Raw genomic sequence first — 27,503 nt, forward strand, 5'->3', positions numbered from 1 at the left:
AACAGGCCTTCAGAGGGAATTGGAGAAAGCTGAGCAAATTGACAAGAGGAAAAAAAAAAGACTCATACAAGAAGAAAGAGGAATAAAGAATAGGTAGGAAAGATGAAGACAAAAGGGAGGGAAAATGAAAAATGAAGAGGATAGGATTATCTACTTTAACAATTAAAAGTTTTTTTTTAAAAATTCTGTAAGACTTGTCTTTTGGGTTCTGAATTATCCCACTCAGCTTGATGGTTTTTTTTTCTAGCTCCATTCATTTTCTTGCAAATTTAGTAATTTCAGTTTTCTTGACAGCTGAATAATAGTCCATTGTGTAAATGTGCCCCATGTTCATTATCCACTCTTTAGTTTATGAACATCTAGGCTGTTTCTAATTTCTGGCTATTATGAATAGAGCCACAATGAGCAAATTCTCTGTAAGAGGAGGTAGAGTCCGAAACCCCTCAAAGACAAATGCTATGTTTTCTCTTATATGTGGATGTCAGCTTCCAGCTTTTGGTTTGTTTGCTACAATCCAAATAACCACAGAGATTAGATACTTAGAAAGGAATCAGGGGGAGTAGAGGACTGCCCCAAAAGAAGATATAGAATTGAGTGTTGTGGAGAAATGGAGGGAAAACTAAGATAGGAGGGTCGAATAGCACGAGGGCAGGGTAAAGTGGGGAATGTGGAGAGGGATCGCCAACACCTATGGTCCTTTGAAAAGCCGTGTGGAAACCTGCTACTGCAGAAGCTTCCTAAACTCTATCCACATGCAAAAGGAATATAAACAGAATCACCCAAAAAAATAGGGAAAACAATGCCCCAGCTAGACAGGATGTGCCGCCCAGTGAAGCCTCCAGTGCCAGGGAAGAGCTACATCTTGTTTAGCCCTAGCACGCACATGGCATCTCACAGCCATCAGTACTTCCAGCTGTCGGGAATCCGACACCCTCTGCAGCTTAAGGGCACATGTGTTTAAGGTTTGGCCCCTAGCTTGTTTCCGTTGGGAGAGATCCTCAGGGTATCAATGGGGTGTCCCCAGTTGATACCTCAGTGTATCGAAGCAGATGACAGAATATTCGCTTTCTTCCGCCATGATATACGACCTCGCCATCACTCCAATGCAAGGTGGCAAGGTGGCCAATTGATGATGGTCTGAAAACTGTAAACTTGTGAGCCCAAATTAAGGTGGGGTCTCTACTTCCTCTCCATACTCGGAACAGGACGGGGATAGTCCTTAGCCTCAACTTTATTTAAACCTTGTGACCAGTTTCTAAAACCATTCTTTCATTTTTTTTTCCTGAGTGAATAAAATGTGTTATTCTCTGTGTACTCTCTTGATTGATCTGTTTATATGTAAAAAAACTGATGAGTTCATAGCCATTTATAGTCATATTTTTTCTGTCTTCAGTGGATTCAGTTGTGTCCTGTTAAGCATTCTTTTTTAACAAAGCTAGCCTCAGTGATTAAAAGGACTATTGTGCTTGCAGAGGACCCAGCATCCACAGGTGGTTCAGTTCTATGGGTTCCTACAGTGTCTTCTGACCTCCATAGTCACCAGGCACGCACACGGTACACATACATACATGCAGGCAAAACACATGTGAATAAAATGAATACTTTTTTTAAATTTCAACAAAAATAAATTTTAACCTGTGCGGAATTCTAATTCTTTGGGAATATTTTTGTCACAGGAAATGAAATAAATGCTAGGTGATTTGTATGTGACGTGCTGTTGGGAAGGCTCCTGTGGAACAAATGGAGCTCTAGAAGGAACAGAGCTTGTTAGGGTCCGTTGAGTGTTTGGTGAGAACCCTGCAAATGCATTATAACTTCTAAAAGCCTGGCTTTGGCCACAAAACAAATGAAAGTCTAGAGTCTTTGATATAAATTTAGAGTTTTCTTTCACAGAGTCTTAAATTAGTAATAAAAACAGAATGCCCTCCTGACCTTGGCTTGGAGGAAATTTTTGTTTTATCTGTATTTACTTAACCCAGTATCATAAAAACGTGGTTTATTTCTTGTCTCTCTGCCCACTAAATGCCTTGATTATAACTACCATTCATGTAATCAACATGACTGACTACCTCGGATACTGAGTCGCTTTTTCAATCCATCATTCCATTTCCTCTTTTTGTTCTCAAGGAAGTGTCTTTTCTGGTCCCCTGAGAATTGTTTGAGTGCATAGCATCAGAAAAGAGGCAGGGCTAGTTCCTACCCACAGGAGGTCCATGTGGCTGAGAGCTGAAGAAGAAAAAAGAGGGTGCAAAGGACCGTGAAGGGTCACGTGCAGGGAAAGCTATTTTATGATGCCAACAGAGTCCTTCACAAGGGACCTACGTGTCTGCCCCACGCAGAATTACACTGCCATTCCTCACACCCACTGTCCACTTCACCACCGGTAGGCTGTCCCTCCTCTTCGTGCCTTATCTTAGGTAGCTTTCTTTTGAAAGGCATCTCTGACCACTGCAGCTCCATTCATGTGCTGCTGGGCTGTCAGTTACAGTGAAGAAAAAACTCATGTGTAGAAACTCTGGACAGCATATTTAAACACCCCATCTTGATCAGAAATGTTGGATATTTATAGAGATGTCTTAAAACCCCTCTTCCCTTCTCATTTAAAAAGAGAAAGCAGTATCTGTCTGACATCATAAACACACGTTACTGGGGTGAAATGTTTGTGAAATGGCTTATATATGATAATTGATTAGTTTATGTGATAATATGCCTAGTGATTTTTTATAATATTAAACTCAGCGACGATGATGTTTCTTAGCTTGTTTATAATATTTTATATTATTTTTTCTATTAACTGAACTTGGCTGAATATTTATTTGCTTTCATGAGAGCAAAATCCATACATGTTTATGACAGAAAATATTAAAAAAGTAAAATGAGAATCATGCATAATGCCATGATAAATAACTAAAACAAGAAATTGTGATGTTAACATTTTAATTTTATTTTCTATATCTGTAAGTTTTCTTAAATATTTGGCCATATTTTGTAGGTAGTATATCCTATGTGTGTTGGGTAGTTTTTGTCAACTTGACAGGAACCTAGATATACCTGGGACTATCAAATGAAGAATAGTCTCCATCAGATTGCTCTGTGGGAATGTCTGTAGGGCAGTTTCTAAATTGATAATTGATTTAGGAGGACCCTGCTGTGAGCACCACCTCTAGGTAGGGAGCTTTGGGCTTAGTAAGAAGGAGAGATGAGGGGCTCGAGAGATGGCTCAGAGGTTAAAAGCACTGTCTGCTCTTCCAGACATCCTGAGTTCAATTCCCAGCAACCACATGCTCATACCCATCTATAGTGAGATCTGGTGCCCTCCTCTGGTGCACTGGCACACATGCAGGCAGAACATTGTTTACATAATAAATAAATAAATCTGAAGAAGAAGAAGAAGAAGAAGAAGAAGAAGAAGAAGAAGAAGAAGAAGAAAGAAAGAAAGATGAACAAACCAATAAACAGCATTTCTCAATGGTTTCTGAGTTACCAGGTTCCTGCCCTGGCTTCCCTACATACTGGACTGTAAGTTGTAAGCTAAATAAATCATTTCCTCTTCAAGCATATTATCACAACAATAGAGAATAAAGCTAGGACCCTGTGTGCATTCTTACTCCTTCCCTGTCTCTGCTTCAAGTACAGGCTCCCTATTTTGACTTCACTTAAGTTTAAGCACCCAGCACTGTGCCTTGAATGAAATAGATGTCCATTATATGGTCAAACTCAAGAGGTTTGGTTATAGTGCTCTGTGGTCAAGTAAGCCACAGCTAATGTCTTTAAATTATAATACTGCTTTATTTATGTTTCATTTGAAATTGGTTTGAACATGAAATTAGGAAAAATATTAAAGGTTGTCATTATCAAGGATAAAGGCAGCTCTGAGTTTTTCCCCATGAGCCGAGGTCATTACGGGTAAGAGGGACTTAATTTCCATTCTCCTTTCTTCCTAGTTTGTTGCCCAGCCCAACTGCCAGCAGCTGCTTGCGTCCCGCTGGTACGACGAGTTCCCAGGCTGGAGGAGAAGACACTGGGCAGTGAAGATGGTGACGTGTTTCATAATAGGACTGCTTTTTCCCGTCTTCTCCGTGTGCTACCTGATAGCCCCTAAAAGCCCACTTGGACTGTTCATCAGAAAGCCATTTATCAAGTTTATCTGCCACACAGCCTCCTATTTGACCTTTTTGTTCCTGCTGCTGCTTGCCTCTCAGCACATCGACAGGTCAGACTTGAACAGGCAAGGTCCACCACCAACCATCGTGGAATGGATGATATTACCGTGGGTCCTGGGTAAATGTGTTACTATAGAAAATATCATAACAAACGTGTTTTCTGCCATGCAATTTTGTTGCTTAGAAAGAATATTCACTAACGTTTGGGGCAGAGGGAGAGATTCACGCATAGGTTCCACCCATGGTAGCTCTAAGACCTTATCCTCTAAACCAAACATGTGTTCTGACAACTGTGGTGTGCCTGCTTCCAAAGGAAGCCTGGGAAAGGTAATCTTAGGTTACATGATTACAGGTGCCGATGACTTCATATCCTACAAATGACTCAGGGTTTGTGTCTTGCTTCTTTTTTGAACCTTATTGCTGTGTCTCATTGGCCGCACATAATCCCTTTATTTTTCTCCTGTGCTGGCATCCGACCCCAGGCCTTTACAGGGGTGAGCAGGTGGTCTGCCACTGGCTGAGATACACACACAGACCCTTATTTTCTTATATGCCTTCCACTAGATAAGCATGTATCTCTCGCTAAAAAACTACTGATTATATACATATATATTTAATGTTTTATATATAAACTTTATATTAAAACTTCATCTACTTGCTGTTCTTAGAAAATTTTATAGAGAAATCGGAAGTTAAGCAATAGGAAAATTTTCAACCTCCGTGTTACCAGAGATAAATAATTATTTTAGAACTGCCACAATCAGAGTAGAAAACCTTGTTTATTAAATGCTGTGTTTTCCCTCCTTCCCTTTACTGTAGCTATGCTCAGAATTTGCATTTTAATTATCCTTCTCCGTATCCTGCTGTGGTTTGCTGAGAAATCACTTTTTTTTTTTTTTTTCGGTTTCACTTGAAATCTCCTTGGCCTCAGACCCAGCTCATTAGAAAAGGACACATTTTCATGATTCACTATCTCAGGAGATCTGCTTGGGTTATATTCCAAACTGAACTGAGGGACCAGCAGGAAGAAAGAAGGCATGCTTTCACTCCTAAAGCTTCTAACCAGCCTAAGTGGTAGCTAAGAAATGTATAGGGATGTGGGATTAGTGTTTTACATGTTATTACTTTCATATAAATGTCATCTCAACCTTATAGTCAGTCCTAGCTAACCTGATGTCCATACAGTGCTTCTTAAGGTAAAAGGAAAGTTTAAATCTCTAAGTCCTCCAAAGACCATTACAACACTGAAGTTGATAGTAAGAGGAAATGATCACTGTCTACCAAATTCTCTCACACATCTCATGTCTCTGGAATAACTCTAACCAAAGTATTTAAGAGCTTATATCTTATGCATTCATGACTCACAGTGGTATCTGCAAATCCTGACATGCTAAATGGAATGCATAGCTTTTTAAGGAAAACATTACAGATGCAGCATGTTGTAAGCAAACATGGTATTTCTAGTCTTTGTACAATAAATGAGAAAACACTGACTACCTTCAAAGACTCAGAGGGTATGATTATTACAAAGCAAGCCAAAGGCACTTGGCTTGATGGAGCTTAAATTTCACTGGAGGAATGGGCAATGAATTAATGATAAAAATTGCAGAAAATGGTAAATATTATAAAAAATAAACATCTAACTTTGAATTACATTTGTAGTTAAAACTGCCTTTGACTGCCTGCTAAGTGTTAAATTTGTAGTAGAATAGTCCTTGACAGGTGAATGGAAGAAATGATGTCAAAAACATAGTTCAGTGGTTAATGTATAGACTTAACTTTAAAAAAGAAAAAATTTTCTTGGAATACTAATTTTTAGAACTTCCCAAAAGCCAGTTTGAGTTTTTTCCTCAAGATCCGTTGAAACTAAATTATAACAGATAAAAACATGCCATGACTTTTTGTACTGTGCCAAAGTAAACACACACACACACACACACACACACATGCATGCAAGCACACACGTACATAGACATATGCACATATACACTTACATAATTAGCAAAAACTTTCACAACCGCTAACATTTTTCATACGAGTAGCATTTCGATTATGGGTGTAGTATATTAAATAATGGTTTGCTCCCAAGAGGGGGAAAAATGGCTACTGAAGTGATTGGCATCAAGGCATGCCTAAGAATATGCCACAGTCAAACAGCATGCAAATCTATGCACTGTGAGCAGAATGAGAAGGGTGAAGTGAGGAGATGATGGAGCAGAGAACAGAATTTCAGCTTCTGCTAAAAATAGAGCCTGTTGAATTGCTAGCCACAAAGCAAGACGCGCTCATAATATCCAGCCTGTCTGGAGCGCAGGCTTCTTTAGCAATTTTTCTTTAGCAACGTTGGTTTCTCATTTCCATCATTTACTGTATATTTTATAGTTTAAAATGTTGACATTAAGAAGTCTGAAGATCTTCAACCAAGTCAGCCAAATAGGTGACACAGAATTAGTAATGTTGGTCTTATTCTCATCTTGATACTCATAGGAACCAATAATGATCTTGTGACCACTTTATATGTACATATGTATACCCACATACATAGATATACATATATACACATGCACACATATATACATGTATAATGCTTATTCTTGTGACCATTTTGTACACATATATGTACACACATACATAGATATACATATATACACATGCATGCATAGTTAAACCTATATACATATATATGTACATATATATTAATTTTTGTGACCATTTTCAATATATATGTATATGTATATATAATTTTTATTTTTGTGAACTTTTTTGTTTCCTTTTTTTATGTGTTAGGGAGTGAACCCAGGGTCTCCTGAGTTCTAAACAGATGCTCTACCGCTGAGTCAAATACCTCAGTGACCCCTCTTTTTCAAATAGTCACTAAGATCATATGGCTTCAATGACTAATAATATCAGCCTTACTTCTAAAACACCTGGCCCCTCAACCAGCTTCAAGTGGTGTTACAATTATAAAAACAAAACAAAACAAAACAAAAAACCCACAACTTGCTTATAGCTTTCTTCCATGCTTCTCCCTCGGCACAATGTTCAAACAACCTCAACAGATGAGCTACAGCCACAGTCATGTACAGATCCAAAAACAGTGGCAGAACAAGCCACTTGGTATTTTAAAGAACTATTGTAATATCAAAACAACAAAAGCCAGACAGTCATTACAGGATAATACATTTTTTCCTTATCTTCCTGTTTATCTGCGTGTGCTAGTGGGATTATTTAAAAGCTATTTTTATATAGTTATGCACCGTAAATCATCAGGACATACAGTGTTTAGAAATATTTGAATGGTTGTCTGTTAACCTGCTGATTCACAGTAACTGAATTCTTTAGTAAGGAAAAAATGACCTCAGTCAGGATGTGACAGCACATGTCAAATTTACCATGCAGAGACTGAAACCTACAGACCTTCCAGGAATGTTGGCACCTAGTATAGATGGGAAAGGAAAGTATATGGAAAAGAAAGCTGGACACCAAACCATAAAAAGGTCAAAGAGTTGGATGGAGCTTGAATTGGTCTTGCTTAGTTCAAAATTACAATAATAGCTATAGTTCCACAACAACATTGATGCTAAAGAAGCTGAACAATTTGCTTGCACATTCTCCTGTGGATGTCACAGCAACTCGCTCCATCTGGTTATACCAAATGATGAGAAAGGGAATGGCTGACTTCCCAGAGAGGAGACAGGCTTTGAGAAGCCGGATTCCTTGTCCAGTATCAAGGGGCCAGCAGGTGCATGTCAGTACAACAAACCACAGAGCCTCCATGGGAGGAATCTTGATTCTCTGTGGGACACTGTACCAGGAATGGGAGACACAGGAAGCAGGAAGTTTCCGGAACACCATTACTGGACACATGTGCACCATTCCTCCACCTCCTTACACCTTTACACGGGTACAATGTGACTCAGCAGTGTGTGTGATTCATTAGAGGTGTAACACACTCCAGGATGCACATTTGGTTATGACGATATGAAATATCACATTTGGCACAATAAATCCTTTGAACCACCCCACAGCACTGCCTCTGCCATCTCCCACAGTGTTCCCACTAGTCTAGAACACAGTCTATGTGGCTCTCTAGTCCAAATAAGCAAAGTCTTGGGGTAAGGAAAGGATGGAGGGAGAAAATATAGAAGGAGAGAAGGATCGGAGAAGAGAAGGAAGGGAGGAAAAGGAGGGAGAAGGAAAGAGAGATGGAAGGGAGAAAAGAAAATGAAGGCAAGGAGAGAGGGAGGAAATAAAGTATATTTATTGTATATATACATATATATATACACACACACATATATTGTATATTTTTGAGTTACATTTTATTTACTTTGTATCCCTCTCCCTTATTTCCTCCCAACCCCACATTCCCTCCCTCATCTCCTCCCTGCCCCTTTCCAAGTCCACTGATAGGGGAGGACCTCCTCTCCTTTCATCTGACCCTGGTTTGTCAGGTATCTTCAGGACTGGCTGCAATGTCCTCCTCTGTGGCCTAGCAGGGCTGCTCCTCCCTTGGGGGGTGGGGAGGTCAAAGAGCCTGCCATTGAGTTCATGTCAGAAATAGTCCCTGTTCCCCTTACTAGGGTACCCACTTGGATACTGAGCTACCATGGGCTACATCTGAGCAGAGGTTCTAGGTTATATCCATACATGGCCCTTGGCTGAAGAAGCAGTCTCATATAAGACCCCTGTGCCCAGATATATTTGGTCCTTGTGGAGCTCCTGTCGTCTCCAGGTCATATTAACTTCCCCTTCTTTCATATAATTCCCTGCACTCTGCCGAAGGTTTGGTTATGAGTCTCAGTATCTGCTTTGATACACTGCTAGGTAGAGTCTTTCTCTGTGGTAGGCTCCTGTCCTGTTACTTTTTTCTCCTACATCTAATGTCCATCCCATTTGTCTTTTTAAGTGAGGATTGATCATCTTACCCTGGGTCCTCTTTCTTGTTTATCTTCTTTAGGTATATAGATTTCATTATGTTTATCATATCTTATAGGTCTAAATAAGTGAGTATATACCATGTGGTATAAAGAACTAAAGAAGTTAAAAAGCAATAACTCAAGTAATCCAATTAAAAAATGGGGTACAGAGCTAAACAGAGAATTCTCTGTAGAGGAATATAGAATGGCAGAGGAACACTTAAAGAGATAAGAGATGCTCAACGTCCTTAGCCATCAGAGAGATGCAAATCAAAACGACCCTGAGATATCACCTTACACTCATCAAAATGGCTAAAATCAAATACTTAAATGACAACACATGCTGGAGAGGTTGTGGAGAAAGGGGAACCCTCCTCCATTGCTGGTGGGAATGTAAACTGGTACAACCACTTTGGAAATCAATCTGGCGCTTTCTCAGACAATTAGGAATAGCGCTTCCTCAAGACCCAGCTACACCACTCCTAGGCATATATCCAAAAGTTGCTCAAGTACACAAGGACATTTGCTCAACCATGTTTGTAGCAGCTTTATTTGTAATAGCCAGAACCTGGAAACAACCCAGATGTACATCAACAGAGGAATGGATACAGAAATTGTGGTATTTTTACATAATGGAATATTACTCAGCAATCAAAAACGAGGAAATCATGAAATCATGCAGGCAAATGGTGAGATCTAGAAAAGATCATTCTGAGTGAGGAATCCCAGAAGAAGAAAGTACTTGTATATTACAAGTTTCCTTTCTTGTTCTGGAGAATCAGTTTCTGAGACATAAAATTAAGTTCCCTTGATTCTGATAACATCATCAATATTTAAACTTGTGTGGAGAGATCTGCATGTGTAAAAGGTTTTTCAGTCAATAGATTTTTAAAATATTGAGAATTTATCTTACATGGAATGTGATAATCTTCCTAGCAGAAATTCACACACTTTAAAAACGTATACTGTGGACCTTCCACTAGTCGATGAGAAGGCAACATGAGCAAAGAAGCATTTTTTTCCTTATCTTCAATTTAAATATTCTACTGTAATTTTCTTTCGACCCAGAGAAGAGCAAGTCTGATTGCATGCGGGTTGATGCCCCAGGTCCTGCCTCTGAGAAAAAGGTATCGGTCGGGTCTGATGCTCTTGGGGTGGATGACACCTAAATGAACATCGGTACAAAGTCCCAATTTATTTCTAATATCAGAGATCAGACCTCTACTCTTGCCTGATGCATCTAAAACAAAAAGGGGGAATTGTAGAGAGCTGCGTAATGCCGTGCCTTAAAGATGGAGCTGGTTTCTGCCTTCCACCTTCCCGATGGTGAGTGCTCTCTGTTACAAACAACTCCACATTTGGCTAAGGCTGAGGATCTGGCTTGCTTCCATGTATGTGGACCTATCTGCATTGCCCACGTGGCATGCTGGGGTTGGCTACCCAGAGGCTATTTAAGCTGTGGGCTGGCTTTCCCCAGGGTCAGATAATTGTTCAAGGTTCCTAAATAAACTGCATTGAAAAAAAAAAAAGCAGAGACTAAGAACACTTCTACTGTAATTTTCATGGAAGTGTTGAAATTAAAGAAGATATGATGAAAAATGCCCCTCTAGCACATAAACTTCCTAACTGATTACTAAATAATTAAATAGTCCATATTTAGGTATGGACTATCAGAACTAATTTCCATACACCAATTTTCATCTGAAACTGAGATAACAGCCCTTTTTACTACACTGAAAAATTTGGGATTCCTTAATTTTGTTTTCCCACTTTATTTTTCCTGTAATGCTAAAATAGTGGTCAAAAAACACAGAGACTTAAGGGTTTTCAAATGTCTTCAAATGCAGAATAATTATTCCCATTTGCATTCCATCAGCCATTCTTGATGGTCTGCTGACTAGAGTCGAAACCACTGTGAATTATTTTTAGTAAATTGAGATTCTGAGTTATCATCTTGCTTAGTTGATTCAGAAATTGCAGAGGTACTTAAACATACTTAAGACAGAGAAACAATTATGGAAAAAATGCATACAGATTTACTTCTCAGATGACAGTTGTGAGAAACTCCACTCCCCAGAATCTAGATGCAAAGCATTTTTACTTTTTTCCAGCCACCCTCTTCAGCCCACCTAAATTAGAGAGCCTTTCTCTATTTTTGAATGAGATCGCTCTCAGATATTGATTTCCTGAAACCTAGAGTTATTAAAAGTTATTTTAATATGTTTTTATGTTTTTATCATAGTCTCTCCTACTCCTCTCAGATTCACCCCCATCTTCCCCCAGATTCATCCATCCCCACCTCCTAACCCCACAACTTCATATCCTCTTTTAAAAATAGCCCATCAAATCAATCCTGTTTGTGTGTGCCATACACTCCTCGGCATGGGTCTATTCGCTAGGGCATGGTCACCTTACTAGGGAGCACATCTTTTATGAAAATTGACTCTCCCTCTTTCAAAAGCCATCAAATCTAACAGCTCCCTAGTTGGTGGACAGGAGCCCTTGCTCATTCCCTCTCCATGCTACGACTCTGACTGTTTCATCTTGTGCAAGTCTTGTGCTGGCAACTTCTGTAGTCACGAACTCACAGTTCATGAGTTACTATGTGTTTATGAGTCTACAAGTTACCATGCCCAGAAGACACAGTTTTCTCTGGTAAGTGTTGTCTTTCCTTCCCCTTTCCACTGTGGTCCCTGAGCCTGAGGAGAGGAGCATCCCGTAGCTGTCCCATTTATGGCTAACGACTCCACTGGCATCCTCTGCACTTTGACCAGGTATGAGTTTCTGTGTAAAGCCCTACATAAAGGTGCTTCTCTGATAAGGTCTGAGAACTGCACCAATATGTGACTACAAAGATATGAATTTAGTGATGACCTTGATATTATTTTCATTTATCAGAATAAGAGTAGTGGGTGCACCTTCGGGGCCCGTGAGCTCTCCAGCCATGGGTTCTTGGCCAGGTTTACCATACAGCTTTGTGATCCTTCCTCTGTAGTGAGCCTCACATTCAACCAGCAGAGGACTGGTCTATTTTTGAAACTTTAAACTTATAAGCACTTTAAAGGTTTTCTCTTCTCAGTAAAAGACTGAAGGACCTGAGTGTGTCCTGGGGTATACAGCCCTGGGGTATACAGACCTCTGCTTTCTCCATTCCATTAGAGAAGGCAGGTGAAAGCCGGAGTTAAGTCTTTATTAGCCGTTGGGCACCTACACCTTACCTCTTTCTGAATGTCCTGCTTTCTGGGAATCACTGAGCACCTGTGTCAGGCACGGACATGCTAACCTTCCAGGGATGTGCTGTGCACTGTAAATGGCCTTGTGTCTGCACACTGCAGGGTTCTCACTGTCGGATTTGACTCAGCCTGGCATCTCACAGTCCCTCAACCACTGTACCCTGCACTTAGTCTGTGTGGCTGTCTATGGTCCTTACAAGTCTCTCTTGAGTTTGGCTAGAAGAGTCACACGCAGCCTTTTCCTATTCCATGCATGGACTTAACAAGAGTACTGCAAACCCAGGCACACAGAACAGTGAGAATTCAGGCTGCCACCTACTATCCCATGGACAAAATGCCTGACTTCTCCTTTTCCATGATGATCTAGACCAAGGGAGAGGTACACCAGTTAGCTGCTGAGAAGGTAAATCAGAGGCAAGTGTGGAATATTCGTTTCTCCTTGCTGTATAATTCCCAGGATTTGGGGATTTTCTTGGCATCCCCTCATTGTTATTTATTTCCTCGTAGAGCAATAGCTGCAGTTAGGACTATGTGACTTTCTTACCATTCCCCTTTCCAATGCTTTCTCTTTAGCAATGGAGGGGGCAAGTGTGGGATAGCAGAAAGTGCCCTAATATCCTTTAGTAACCTACCAAAAGGAGGTTGTCCATAGTTTCCTGCAAGCTGCCTTCAGATAGTGAACTTTGTAGGCTTTCATCTTCCACCTCACTGAGATTTAAAATATACTCTGAGACCCTAGGAGATGTCCTTAGTGTCTCTTGGGGTCCGGTATCATGCCACTCTCCATTGAGTAAAATAACTTCTAGTAATACAATTATTTTTGTCAGAGTCAGACTTCTGAGCCCAGAGACACATTTCTATTCCCCAATTTGGAAAGAAAAGAAAATTCCAGCAGTGAGGAATTCTTTGTATTCTTTTTCATCTTTAATGATTTGATGTTTCACCATGGAACTCTGTCTTCAGCAAAGGGGTCACAAAGGTCAGACCTGGCAGCTTTGAGCCTTGAGCCACAAGCTCTTGGGGGCTACTCTGGTGAAAAGATGTCTCACTCCGTGTTTAGGGCTATGTAGCCAGACTTTGGGGTTCTTTTCACTACCTCCCTATAGAACCTCCATCCCTTCTAGCCACCTCCAATGCTAGGTAGAAGAGAAAGAAAAGGGTGCATTGATATCGTTAGACTACTTCATGCTGAGAAGAGGCATCAAGTTCCCAGGGGCGAGTTTGATCTTCATAGTCAGGATACCTCCAACCAGCAACTAGCAATTCACCAACCAGCAACAGAAGCAACAGCAAGAGCAGACAGAGGCAGTGGCAGCAGCCACGGTTCCTCTCCAGGCTCTAGCATTTATCAAGAGTCCCCAGAATCTCAAACATAAACTGTCCTCAGGTGGCAAACATCATGCCCCTACCAGAGCATAAGACAAATCATAGTCAGCTGCTGTGGACATTCTGAAGCAGCCCTGTATCCCATACCTGGGATTAAAACAAAATCACATTCCCATAACATTTCTGTGTTTTTAAAGAAACCCAAAATTCTCGCTACAGGGCTGTTGATTACTGTCTATGTACACAGCTACAGCAAGACAGGGCAAGGCCAATGACCCCTCCTGGTGACACAGTGACATCCCAAAGCTTGAAATCTGGACTCATGAGTGTGAAAGCAGAGACCGTCTACTCCCTTGCATCCTCACAGGAGAGAGCACTGGGTGTCCCTGAGTGAAAATGCAGGGGGAGAGGTTAAAAACAAAGAACAAACATTCAGACCCTCAGAGCATTTTTTAAAGAAACTTCTTAGGCTCCTCTTTCCAACCTGGGTTCATACTCTTGACTTAAAGGCCTGTAATAAGGCTTCTCCCACAGCTCTGAGAAGTTGTGTCATTTGTTTATAAACACACACACACACACACACACACACACACACGAGAGAGAGAGAGAGAGAGAGAGATGTTGAAATGTTCCATTGTGGGAACAGGACAAACACATTGTGACAGAAGTTCCCCGAAGCTTTGTTCTCTCCTGTTTTCAGTTTCCATGAATAGTCAGCTCTCTGGATGCTTCTCAGTCTGTGATAGCACCCTCTCATTTCTCTAATGGCTTGTTTGTTCAAAAATGCAGTGGCTGTTGCCAGAAGAGATAAAACTTGGCATTTCCCTAACATGATTACAGCAGACTAAAAATCAACAGCCATCAAGCAGGTATGTGACGAAGAGGGCATTATGAAAGATGCTCCAACCTGAGGTTTGAAAAATAAAAGGGATTTTTAGGGCTTGAAGAAATGGCACAGAAGTTAAGAGCACTGGCTGTTCTTACAGAGGACCCAGGTTCAGTTCCCGGATTCCCACGTAACAGCCATCTGTAACTCCAGTTCCCAGGGATTTAATTCCTTCTTCTGGCCTCTGTGGGTACTGCATGCACATAACGCTCTCTTTCTTTCTCTCTCTCTCTCTCTCTCTCTCTCTCTCTCTCTCTCTCTCTCTCTCACACACACACACACACACACAGTAAAAATACTCATGCAAATTAAAACTGAATGAGTCTTTTAAAAATAAGTATTTTAAAAATATTTCAAGTCATTAATCAACAAGTACCGATTGATGATATTATCTATAACTGAAGTTAAGTTAGAGTTTTAATGATGCTCTGAACTCCTTGGCAGTCAGACTTTTCTGGCATTAATGGGCATTTTCCTGCTCCCCTACCAATGATAGAATGGACTACACTTGTTGCTCTCGTAAACCTGACACCCAGTCTTGCCTCTTTCTCAGGTTAAGCAAGCATTTTGCTCCTTATATGAGAGATGCTTGGATCAGGTCTGTGCCTTTTCCAGGCAAAGATCCCTTGCTCTTCTAGGTTCACAGTATAATCTCCCTCTTGAATATGAGTGAGAGACATGGAGGAGAGCGCAGTGTCAGCTCTTGCCTCCCATCTTCTTTTTGAGGCAGGGTCTCTCTCATTGTTTATTGCCACAGGGCTTCATGCTCCAGATGAGCTGGCCTGTGAGCTTCTGAGGAGTCGACCTCTGACCCTTGTCTTGCCATGTGCTTGTTCACTGTAGGTGACTGGAGCATGGCACGCTTTTCTAAGGACTCTGTCAGGTCCTTATTTTTTACATTTCTTATGAGGATGTGACAAGTCATGATATTTATAGTTAATCTGGCTTTCTCTCTCGTTTAGTAAAATGCAATTACTATCTTTTCAACTTCCTGTGTTTTCAGCAGCTATCAAACTTTGTATTTTACACGTGGCGTTTCAGACTATCATTAGAATACAGGAGTCTCATTTATCTTGATGAGTGCAGTTATAATGAATGAGTTTATCCCTTTAATATTTTATAATGCTGGATCATTTGAAAGCATTCATTAGGCTCTAAAAATAGCTTTTAATTAGTTTTAATAAGATTATGGAAATAATCTTGTTATTTTTATATAAATTAAAAAATGACCTATATAAATACTTCATAACTACTCCAGGAAATTAGACAATGTAATCTTTCCTGTTCGAAAAGGGAAGAGAAGGGGTTGTAAAGCCGGTTCAGTACTTAGGAGCACTGACTGCTCTTTCAGAGGACCTGAGTTCAAATTCCCAGCATCCACACAGCAACTCACACCTTTCTGTAACTTCAGTTCCAGAGCTTCTGACACCCTTGCACAAACACACATGCAGGCAAAATACCAATGAACATAAAATAAAAATAAACCATATATTAAAAGAGAACTGGTTGTAAAATAAAAGAAAAGGGAATATAATTTATATTGATCCTGGATATAGGACTGATGTCATTTCTCTGTGTATGGTACTTTAATAGGTTGACATGAATATTGTATACATCTCTCCTCCAAGACTGAAAGTAAACCTCTCAAAGCACCAATTACCCAAAGAATCAAAGTAAGATTTGACTAGAGGAAAGTGTTTGGTTTAATTTTTATTTTTATTTTTCAGATAAAGTATTTTTTCATCAATGTTTAAAGTCGTTTGACTTAAGAAAATATTCCAAAAATGGTTATAAGAACATTTTATGATGTTTTGTATTAAAAATATGTAGTTATAGAGAAATTAAAAACTTAAACTTTTTAATAGACTTTACTGTTATTTTTATTATATATATTACTATTAATTACACTTTATTCCCTTTGTATCCTCCCATAATCCCCTCCCTGCTCCCCTCCCGATCCCACACTCCCTCCCGATTCTTCATGCATGTCCCTCCCCAAGTCCACTGATAGGGGAGGTCCTTTTCTCCTTCCTTCTGATCTTAGACTATCAGATCACATCAGGAGTGGCTGCATTGTCATCATCTCAGGGGGAGGTGATCAAAGAGCAGGCCAATCAGATTATGTCAGAGACAGTCCCTCTTCCCATTACTATGTAACCCACTTGGACACTGAACTGTCATGTGCTACATCTGTGCAGGGGTTCTAGGTTATCTCCATGAATAGTCCTTGGTTGGAGTATGAGTGTGGATGGGCATTTTTGTCTGCTCGTGTTTAAGCGCACAGTGGGCCTGCAATGGCCTCAGCGGCCACAAGAGGGTAAAGGATCTCCTGGAACTGGAGAAAGAGATTTGTGAGACGTTATGTCTGTAGCTTCTGACATTACCAGGAAATACAGTCTCACAACAAATTTCTTGATCCTTTGAACCTTATAATCTTTCTGTCACCTCTTCTTCAATGTGACCCAAGATTTAGGTGCTGGGGCGTTTTGTAGCTGTATCCCTTGGGACTGGGCTCCACGGCCATGCACTTTGACTGGTTGTGGATTTCTGTAATGGGATCCATGTGTTGCAAAGAGAAGTTTCTTTGAAGAGGGATGAAGACTAAACTTATCTGTAGGCTTGAGGACAAATAAGCTGAACAAGGATGATGCCAAGAGATAAACTAAAGTGGGTGGGAAAAGCCCATGAGGCCCTACAGAGCTACAGGGAACTAAGGAATGCTGGGAATGGGAGAAGCAGTGTTTCCCAGGAAAGAAGACACCGAGTGGCTGTCCAATACCAAATAATCATCCCTGAAAACACACACAAGTAACATTATACAGGCTGAGCAGGTTAGATTTAGGAATTTATATATGCACAGATACATATATTCATGTAACAATAACTTACGAATAAAAAGATCATGAATCTTAAAGAGCAAAGAGGGGTATATGGGAAGGTTTGGGTAGAGAAAAGGGAAGGGAGAAATGTAATTATATTATAATCTCAACTAGAAAAAAAAAACGTGGGGTCATAGGGAGAATGTTTTGCAAGAGCAATAAGCCCTCTTAACTGCTGATCTACCTCCACAGGCCAAATCATCTTACCTTTTGGAATTAATATATCAAATGAATAAACAAATAATGAGCAAGCAAAATCTTCTAGAATTAGCCAGTGCCCTCTATCTTAAAAGATGTTTGAGCCTCAATATTTTTAGCTATAAAACTATGTTACTGTGTCTAACATAATTATGCAGTCCATGGCTTCAATATCTGTGATTACTTCATTGGATATCTCTTTTGTTAGTGATTTGATTGAAAGTCACACTTATAGTGAATTTCTGTATAATTGCAGGTTTTATATGGGGAGAAATTAAACAAATGTGGGACGGCGGACTTCAGGATTACATCCACGACTGGTGGAATTTAATGGACTTTGTGATGAATTCCTTGTATCTGGCAACAATCTCCTTGAAGATTGTCGCATTTGTAAAGGTAATTGCTCTTTACCTTGTTGCTAAGGCATACAACTAATTCTTAAAGATTGCTATTCAGTTGCTATTAATTTTATAAAGAGAGCTTTGCAGTATTTACCTGCTTCTTTTTTGTATATATGATGCTGCAGTACAGAAACAATGCGTGTCCTATACTGCTATTATAAACACTTCAAAGCTGCTCCCATAATCACGTTCCTCCTAATTAATATGACTGCCTCAAAATAAAATAGCCCTTCTAACTCTAGTTCCATCTAATTCTAAAGAAATTCTTCAAACGCCACTTATATTTTGTCAACCCAAACCACTTTTTACAAAATGTAACAAATAGGTACATTGTTGTGGGCAAATCAAAATGTCACTCCTTGAAAGCATTGACATGATTATTTCAATTTGAACTAACAGTTTGGTTTGATTAGAACAGAATAGAATTTCTTTGTCCTTGTCCTGTTCATCGTGACACTGTCTGTGTGAAATTTCACACACCCTGTGGGGTGTGTACCAGTCCTATGCACAGCTATGTAATTTACATAAAGCATTTAGTTCCGCAGTGACAACTGAGATTTTTATACTTTGAGAGACTTGTTTCAAAGTGAAGTATTATATTTTCCCTTTCCCTGCTTTTATTCTGTCACTTCCTTTTTGCCTCCTTTGAAACATGATTTGTTACAAAATGATTAGTGAATTGGTTTAAAAAAAAAAGAATAGGTTCTGATTGGATGCCTCATGAATAATACATGCAGTTTATCATACAATCTAAAAAAAAACATGCACGGGAGTTCTTATGCACTTTGGGTAGTGATAAACAATGTTCTTATTCTCTGTGAATATTTCTGTATCGTAGGAGCAAAGCTGTCCAATTTGGGGAACGTTACAGTTCGTAGCTTTTGTTCAACTAAAATTTTGCCAATACTCACCAAAATACTGAAGAAACGCAATTTCTACTAGTTTTATGCTAAACAATGGTATCTTGTTGTTTGGGATTTCTTTTTATCTTTATTGAGATTACACTTGTATATATTTATGGCATAATATTTTAACATATGTCTAGAATATGTGCTGATTAGAGCAGGGAATTACTCTTTACATATCTTTATCATTTGTGTTTAGAACCTTTAAAGCCTTCTCTTTAGAACCATATATATACATATATATATAAACCCATATATATAAACCCATATATATAATATATATATATTATATAAACCCATATAACATATGGGTTTATGTATATATGTGCATATATATGTTAATAAACCCATTATTAATCTCCCCTATCTTCTCTTTTATATTTTCTTAATTTTAAATTTAAGGAGTTTTTTTGAGAATTTCATAATGCTTGCTATGTTTACATTATATCTACTCCCTTTCTTGCTCTTCCAACTCATCCTATGCCCCTACTATTCCTTGCAAATTCATTACCTCTTTTTGAACTGCTACTGTTACATACCTCAATTGCCCTCTACTGTTTTCTAGTCCCCTTTGATGACCTCTGGTCCCCAATGTTCAGCTTTCAGATTGATGTTTGGCCTCTGTGTATAAGAGAGAAAATGGCATTGCAGACCTCTGTGTTTCTGGATTATTTCTCTTAGCAGAAAGTCCTGGTTCCATCATGTTTCTTTAAGGAGATCACTTCATTTCATGGCTTATTAAGAACCTGTTTTAGGTGTGCTGCATTTTATTTATCCATTCTCCAATAAGTAAGTCAATTGATGGACTCTGGCATTGTCTGTTGTAGACAATGCTGCATAAGAGTACCAATATCTCTTTGTTGTTATTTCTCACTTTTATTAGTTATTTGGGAATTTTGTACAGTGTATTTTGATTCTATTTCTCACTTCTCCCAGAGCCTGCCAGATCCTTCCCACTTCCCTACCAGCCCAAGTTTGTGTCCTCTCTTCCCCCTAATATGTGCTTTCCATACACTTTTAGGTGAATGCCCTTTCCATGTAACTTGGCTGACCTATCAGAGGCTACAACCTTAAAGAGAACTGGCTGTCCCTCTCCCAGTGGCTGTCAGTGGCCAATAGCTCCTCAGCTAAGGATGGGACTTAATGGCCACCTCCCCTCTCCATGCTGGGGTTTGTCTGGCTTGAGCTTGCACAGGTCTTCTGCATGCTATCACAAACATGTGAGTTCATAGGTACAGATGGCCTGCTGTGTCTGGAAGACACCATTTTATTGTAGTCACCCACCACTATTTGCTCTCACAGTCGTTCTGTGCCGTCTTGATCCTTGAACCTTGGAGAGAAGGAAGAAGTGGAAGAAGAGTGTGACATAGGAATTCCAATTTAGGCCAGGCATTCCTCAACCAGTCTCTCTACCTGTGGATCTCTGTGTTAATTTCTATCTACTCCAGAGGGGAACTTCTCTGATGACAGCTGAGACGTACATTTATCTATGGGTGTAATGGTAATCTATTAGGAGTTGGTTTAACAAACATATTCGTTGGATATTCTGACACAATTTCCTCTCTGAAAACTGCTGATCTAAATCTTTGCCGTATTCTGTTTTTGGTTTTGTGAGCATCCTCAGATATTGGTCCACCTAATGGAGGTACTGGTTTACAAACCCACCAGCAGTTTCAAAAGCATTCTTTTGTCTGCATATTAATCATGGCTTATTATCTTTTGACCTGTTTAACAATATCTGTTCTGACTGGGAGAAATGACAGCTCATTTTGGTTTTGACTTACTTTTGTGTGTGTGATGATTCATGACACTGAGCTTTATTTCATGTGCTCTTTGGCCATTTGTGTTTCATTATCTGAGAAATGTCTATTCAGATCACTTTAGAAATTGAATTACTTGGTGCCTGTTGCCTAGTTTTGTAGTTAAAGGAAGACAATTTAAAGATTGAACCAATGCAGAACTTTTTAAAATATAATTCCCATCAAAAACATTTCAAGCAAGATAAGTAATTTTCACTCATGTTACTATGATGGCACTTCTGATGCAGGTGTTTTTCATTTGTCAGAACCCAAGTGCTTATTATGTCCATTTATATAGATGAGTTGAGTCTTTATATGGGGGAAGGAGATAGGGACAGAAAGAGACAGAGAGACAGAGAGGGCACAAATCCCCTTTAAGGACAGCTGGTATTTCTTATATAGAAGAGACCTTGTAGACCTCATCCCACACAGACTCTGTAACTCCCCATTGTTACCACAGGCTGTTGGCCCTTTGAGGGACATTGCAGATCCCGATGACAGCACAGCTTTTGAAGCCAAGGCTGCACACAGTGTGACTACAGCTCATATGCTGCTTCCTACTTGTACTGTTTGAAAACAATCCACTTAATATCTCAAATACTCTTTTCACAGAAACAATAATAATCATCAAACTTAATAGAATGATTTAAAGATGCGAGGAGCTAATATAAAAACTAAATATTTGCTTTGATTTTGTATGGTGTCAAGTGTGGGCTGTGTTACTGTGATAAACACCAAGACAAAAGAAACTTGTGGAGGATAGGGTTTATTTTCTCTTGCAGCTTATAGCCCATCATGAATGGAACGTCAGGCAGGAACCTGGAGGCCAGAACTGAAGCAGAGATCATGGAGGAGTGCTGCTTACTGGATTGCTCTCCAGAGTTTGCTCAGTTTTGTTTTGTTTTGTTTTGTTTTCAACCCAGGACCACCAGCACAGAGGTAGCACCGCCCACAGGGCTGCACCGTCCCCTCTCAGTCATTAATCAAGAACATGCCTGGACAGACTGGCTTCCAGGCCAATATAATAAAGGGAATTCTTCAACTGATAATTCCCTACTAGCCTATTTGCAGATGACTTTCACTGTGTCAAGTTGACATAAAGTAACCAGCATGTACATACAAAGTAACAGCTTTACAAGGTGCATAGACTGAGCATAAAAACCGCACAGGATGTCACTTTCCTCTTTGCATATGAGGTTTGGTGGTGTTTTCTTTCATGATTTGGTGCTTTTTATACCTCATAGGGTGTTTGTTTTAAAATTTGCTTCTAATACGCAAGAGCTCGTTGATCTCCAGAACACAGTTTTAAATCTTGTTTTGGTTTCATTAGAATTGGCTCATTCCTACTTTTAACCCATCCCCTTTCCACATGCAAAGCTTGTCTCTCGTGTTTAGCTTCAGTCATTTGACAGGTAAGATGAAATCTCTGTAACTTTTGGCCAGGTGACCTAAACATTTTCAACAATCAAAATTACTATGAATGCAAACAGTTGTTCTCACAGCCATGGTAGAATTTTCACATCATTTTAATAAAGTTTTGTCTGTAGGACTTTATATTCTATCAGTTAACAGAGGACAGGAACTTCTGCCTCAGCCTTATGAGTGATGTCACACCAGAGTTAGCTCCTCAACTAGTATTATCTGTGATCTTCTTCAGTTTTGCAGCAGGGATCTATAGACAACTGAATCTTAGTTCCCTGGCAGGTAATCTAGAATTACCTGCCGGGGAAGAAACTCTTATGCCTTTCTCTTGTCTTTTTTTTTTTTTTTTTTTTTTTTGGTCTACTTTATTTGCGTGTGTGCACAAAGGAAAAATTTTTCATCTTATAAAATACTCATTAAAATTAGTATGTTTTTCTTCTGTAACCTCCTGTGACAAATGTGATAGTCAGATTTCATTACTATATGAAATACAGGAGACAATCAGTTTATAAAGGGGAAAGGTCTTCTTTGGTTTACAGTTTGAGGGTGGCAGTCCAGGCTTACTTGGAACTTCTGTAACATGTTAGGGAATGCGTGATGGAGCAAACTAGCCACCTATGAATAGGAAGGAAATGATTAAGAAAAAGACCAGGGTCCTCTAATCCCCTTCAAGGGCATCTCCCTGAATGACACAACCACCTCTGAAAGGTTTTCTCATCTCCCATTAACACCAAGGCAGAGATCCTAGTCTAGCAAATGAGGCTTAGGAGGACATTCTGAAGACACTATGGCCACAACCACTTTCACAGTGCATCTACCTAAAAGTTTTATTTGTATTGATTGGCAGTTTGGCTTTTGTGAATATGCATGGACTTATAAGGGGCATGAGGACGACCCAGCATGTTTTCCTCTAGTCTAGGAACTTATGATCCAATATTATGATTCGATTCATCATCTGCTCATCACACCCTGCCAAGGTCTTCATGACTTGAGTCGAACATCCCCAGGCTCTTCTCCCTGTCGTCAGCCCTCGGCTATATCCAGAAGCCCCGCATTTCTACAGATGGCTCACCTTCTGCCTCTTCCGTGTCGGTAAACATATCTGACTCTTCTCGTGTGATCTTAGAGACATTACACAGCGCATGTCTACAAAGAAAGAGACGTTCTCTTAGAAAAATTACCCTCAGTAGGAAGGAAACCTCAGGCAAAGTTACATCACAGTAGCAGTATACTGAACTACAATTACCTGATGTGGTGGGAAAAAGGTACGTGATAGACTTAGAAAAGGAGGAGGTATTTAGAACATCCCCTGTTCTCTCCCTCACAGATTATTCTACACCACTGGGCTACCATCTTGGGCCTTTGGGCTTTGTTGTCCAGTTATTTCCTTTTGAGGGAACAATGGACAGTCTTAATTAATGTGTGTTACATAGTAGTCGTCTGTCTCTGCGGCACGTGGTTTCTTCTTTCATCATTAGTGGGTACCTAAAGACAGAACTTAACCAACTTTAGGTATGCATTGTAGGTGTCATAGATGAGTAACACATGAAAAGTGAAAATTACTAGAATTTACCTTAATTGTCAGGACAGGTATAAGCATTTATGGAATTGTATTTTGTTAAGAATGTAGCAAAACTGAAAATCCAGGGGAATCAAAATAAGTGTATGCTTGAGCCAGGGCATTGAGTACCAGACAAATGAATGCAGGATAGAAGTTCCATCTGTGTCCTGCTAAGAAATCAAGTTGTCTTTTCCGGGAAAATGCAGTCATGGGGAATATTAAAACATGACATGGCCAATTTTCCCTCTTTAAAGGTAATTTAACAATGAATAAAAAAGGAGATATGTTACAAGGTAAAACAGCCAGGACACGTCACATGTCATTGTGATAATGGAGAAAAGAGAGGAAGCTTCTGAGATTCAGTGAGAAATCCGAGCAGCTGTTATGTTTGGTACTGGACCTGTGATCCTGGCTGCACCGTTCCCTCGGACCAGGAGGTGTAAATGGAGGGACTGAACAGTGATGTATTCTGTTTTCTGTCTATAAACTTGAGATATCCAAATGGGAAAAGTCATGCTGTCAAGAGCGTATAAAATAGGACTGGAAGGCAGGAAGTCTGGGCTAGAGATGGAGAGTTGGGGTTAGCCCTGAAAGTCAACAGTGTGGGAGATATCTGGGAGATTGGGTGGGTGCGAAAAGTCTGAGAAAGCAAGCTTATCATTAAAGAGCAGGTGAGACAGGGGAGCTTGAAGTGCTACTAATGCAACCCAGTGCAGCGGTAAAGTTTAAAGGACGAAGAATAGTTCATTCTATTTATTTTTAACTTTTGTTTGTATATTTATTTCTTATATTAGTACTCTATATCATTGCTATCTTCCTTCTCCCTACTCCAACTCCTCCTGCATCCCCCCACTCTCTCTCATATCCATGACCTCTTCTTTGGTTATCTCTCTCTTTCTCTCTTACACACACATGCCCACACACTCACACACACTTACATACACACCCTGCTGAGTCCATTGTGAGATATTTACCATTCACAGTGGTAGGTCAACTGGTGCTGTCATTGTGTGGGTCTTGTTTAGATGACCACATTGTTGAGATAGCATAGGCACAGCTTCCCTGTCATGTATAGAAGACATCTCTCACAGCAGGTGACCTGCCTGGTCTTCTGACTCTGGCAGTCTTTCCACTCCCTCTTGGGGAATTACAATAGGTGCCCTGGTTCCTGGTGGAAGCATCCGGTCTTGGGTGTTGGTTGTACTTTGTGCTGGGCTCTAGGATTCTGTAGGTATGATGTTTCTTCTATTCTTGGTGTAGATACCTGGTCTCACCTGTGTTGGGTAGATGCTCAGTTCTTTGCTTTCTCTTATCCACTTTGACAGGTGGTGGACAAGAAGAATGACTGCTTGTTTTTCAGTATTAGGACCAATCTGGGTCTTATGGTTCGGACTCTGACTGCTCCAAGATCTGAAGTTATGGTTGGAACTCTGGTTTCCATACTCGAAGCAGTACTGATGAGTGCAATGAATACAATGGGTAGAATGTGTGGTAGGCTAGAAGTAGGGAAGGGACTGACTCTGGAGGTCTCTTTTTTAAATTTTATTTTATTTTATTAATTACACTTTATGCACTTTGTATCTCCCCATAAACCCTTCCCTCCTTCCCTCTCAGTCCCACCCTCCCCTCCCCCTTCTTCACGAATGCCCCTCCCCAAGTCCACTGATAAGGGAGGTCCTCCTCTCCTTCCTTCTGATCTTAGTCTATCAGATCACATCAGGAGTGGCTGTATTGTCATCTTCTGTGGCCTGGTAAGGCTGCTCCCCCCTCAGGGGGAGGTCATCAAAGAGCAGGCCAATCAGATTATGTCAGAGGCAGTCCCTCTTCCCATTACTATGTAACCCACTTGGGCATTGAACTGCCATGGGCTACATCTGTGCAGGGGTTCTAGGTTATTTCCATGGAGGTCTCTTAAATTACGTCGGTCCTTTCTTAGTCAGTGTTCCATTGCTATAAAGAGACCATGACCACAGCAGCTCACATAAAGGAAAGCATTTAACTGAGGCCTTGCCTAGAGTTTCAGAGGTTTAGTCCTCTATTATCATGGTGGGAAGCATGGCAGCACACAGGCAGAAATGGTGCTGGAAAGGCAGCTGAGGGCTATCTCCTGATCTGCTGGCTGGCTGAGAAAGAGACTGTGGGCCTGGTTTGGGCTTTTGAAACCTCAGAGCCCACCCCAAGTGACATACTTCCTCCAACCAGGCCATACCTCTTAATCCTTTTAAATAGTGCCACTCCCTAGAGACCAAGCATTCAAACTTACGAGCCTATGGGGGCCGTTCTCACTACCACAAGTCTACCTCCACAACAGGAGGCAGAGGCAGAACTAGAGCTCCTCTGGGGCTGGCTATGAATGGCAGTGTATCTGAAGGGAGTGGAAGTGAAGAAAAACAGAACGGAGGAGAGGAAAGAGGGATCCTGGTGTCCTAACCAGGCCCTAGCCAAGTGTGGCAGCTCTGAGTTCCCTGTAAGTTGTTTGGGGAGTCATAGAAGAATGGAGGTGAGCTCAGGGGAATGGCAGAGGTGAGTGGAAAGGACCCTGGCTCCACACTTCCAGTAAGCCTAGACTCAAGGGGATGGAGGTAGGCTAGGGGGAGGAGCTGAAACCAAAATTAAATTTACAAATTAGCATGTCAATACCAAACAATGGGTTTAGAAAATATGCCCAATGACCAAAAACTTTATTCTCTATAGATACAAAGAACACTGGGCTTTGTATTTTTTTTTAGTTGTTTCTTGATACAATGGCTTATTTATTCCGTTTACCTGCCTGTTTGCTTTCTGTTTTTGAGACAGGATCTTACTGTACAGCCCAGGCTAACCTTGAACTCACCAAATAGCTTCTGCTACCTTCCAACTCACAATCCACCCTCTGGGTCTTGGGTGTGTGGGAACAGGTATGCACTGCCATGCCTATTTAGAAGACCAAGAAGACGTGTATGTGTGCGGCAGAAGGAGATTCTAAAGCAAAACGTAAAAGAATGAGCTCAAGAGCTAATGCCTGTTTATGTCTCCATTTATTCCCTGTCAGGAAGCAAGTGTCTGGATCAGCAAAATGACAAACTGATTTACATTGTGATCTTAGCATCAGTACCCATGTTCCAATTCCCCAAGGGGAGGTGTGACGAGAGCCAGATATACCCAGTGCACATGAGATTACACCACAGGAAAGGAAATTGGAAATTATGAATCTCAGACTTTACAGGATGCGGCTGAGCTAGCTACCCATCTTTCCCCTGGGGAGAGCAGGACCTTAACCTTCATAAGTAAATAAATATTCTCTGGAGAACAAGGTCTCTCGGTTTATTTTCCGGAGAATGGAAGCAGATGGCTCCAGGGGAGATATTTGTGAATCCCTCGGGAGACATTGTAACTTTTAATGGTAGTTTGCCATTACAAGACCATTAAACCTGGATACCAGTAATATTTGCTCAAAAAGTCCTGACTATATAGCTATATAATTATGATGATGTTTGTGTAGCTTCACTCCCTAACAGCTAGCAGCCATTATAGACTCTGAATCCAGTGTGGATGCTTAAATTAGGGCAAAATTTGAGTCTCATGCTTTAGGAAATTTTCCTTTATCATTCTTTCAATCACATCCAGGATCACTCAATAAGACTGGTTCTGTGGACATCAGGTCCTTGATAGAAATAGATGCTGCTACAGTGTGATGATGGTTTCTAATCAGGTGGCCTCCAGCTGGTGCAAAACTGGTAATGAGGCATAGCCTCTCCTCTAGACTGGGACTCTGAAAGCCTTGACAACATATGGACCCTGTCCATTTCTAACCTCTTCTCCCCTATTCCTA

At 40.4% G+C, this 27,503-nt stretch overlaps 1 protein-coding gene across 7 annotated transcripts in view; it reads left to right on the forward strand.

Annotated features, from left to right (window-relative positions):
* The window catches only part of Trpc4 (transient receptor potential cation channel subfamily C member 4), a 172,756-nt gene that overhangs the window by 107,953 nt on the left and 37,300 nt on the right, over positions 1-27,503 (forward strand). For 6 of the 7 annotated variants that reach the window (XM_060378302.1, XM_060378301.1, XM_060378305.1 and 3 more), the window contains 2 exons: positions 3,945-4,281; positions 17,861-18,000. In XM_060378302.1, coding sequence (XP_060234285.1) covers positions 3,945-4,281; positions 17,861-18,000 — 477 coding nt within the window. Of the gene's footprint in view, positions 1-3,944; positions 4,282-17,860; positions 18,001-27,503 lie in introns of those variants that run through there. The other variant, XM_060378306.1, reaches the window with a different exon arrangement.

This window comes from Meriones unguiculatus, chromosome 2, assembly GCF_030254825.1.
Source record: "Meriones unguiculatus strain TT.TT164.6M chromosome 2, Bangor_MerUng_6.1, whole genome shotgun sequence".
NCBI lineage: Eukaryota > Metazoa > Chordata > Mammalia > Rodentia > Muridae > Meriones > Meriones unguiculatus.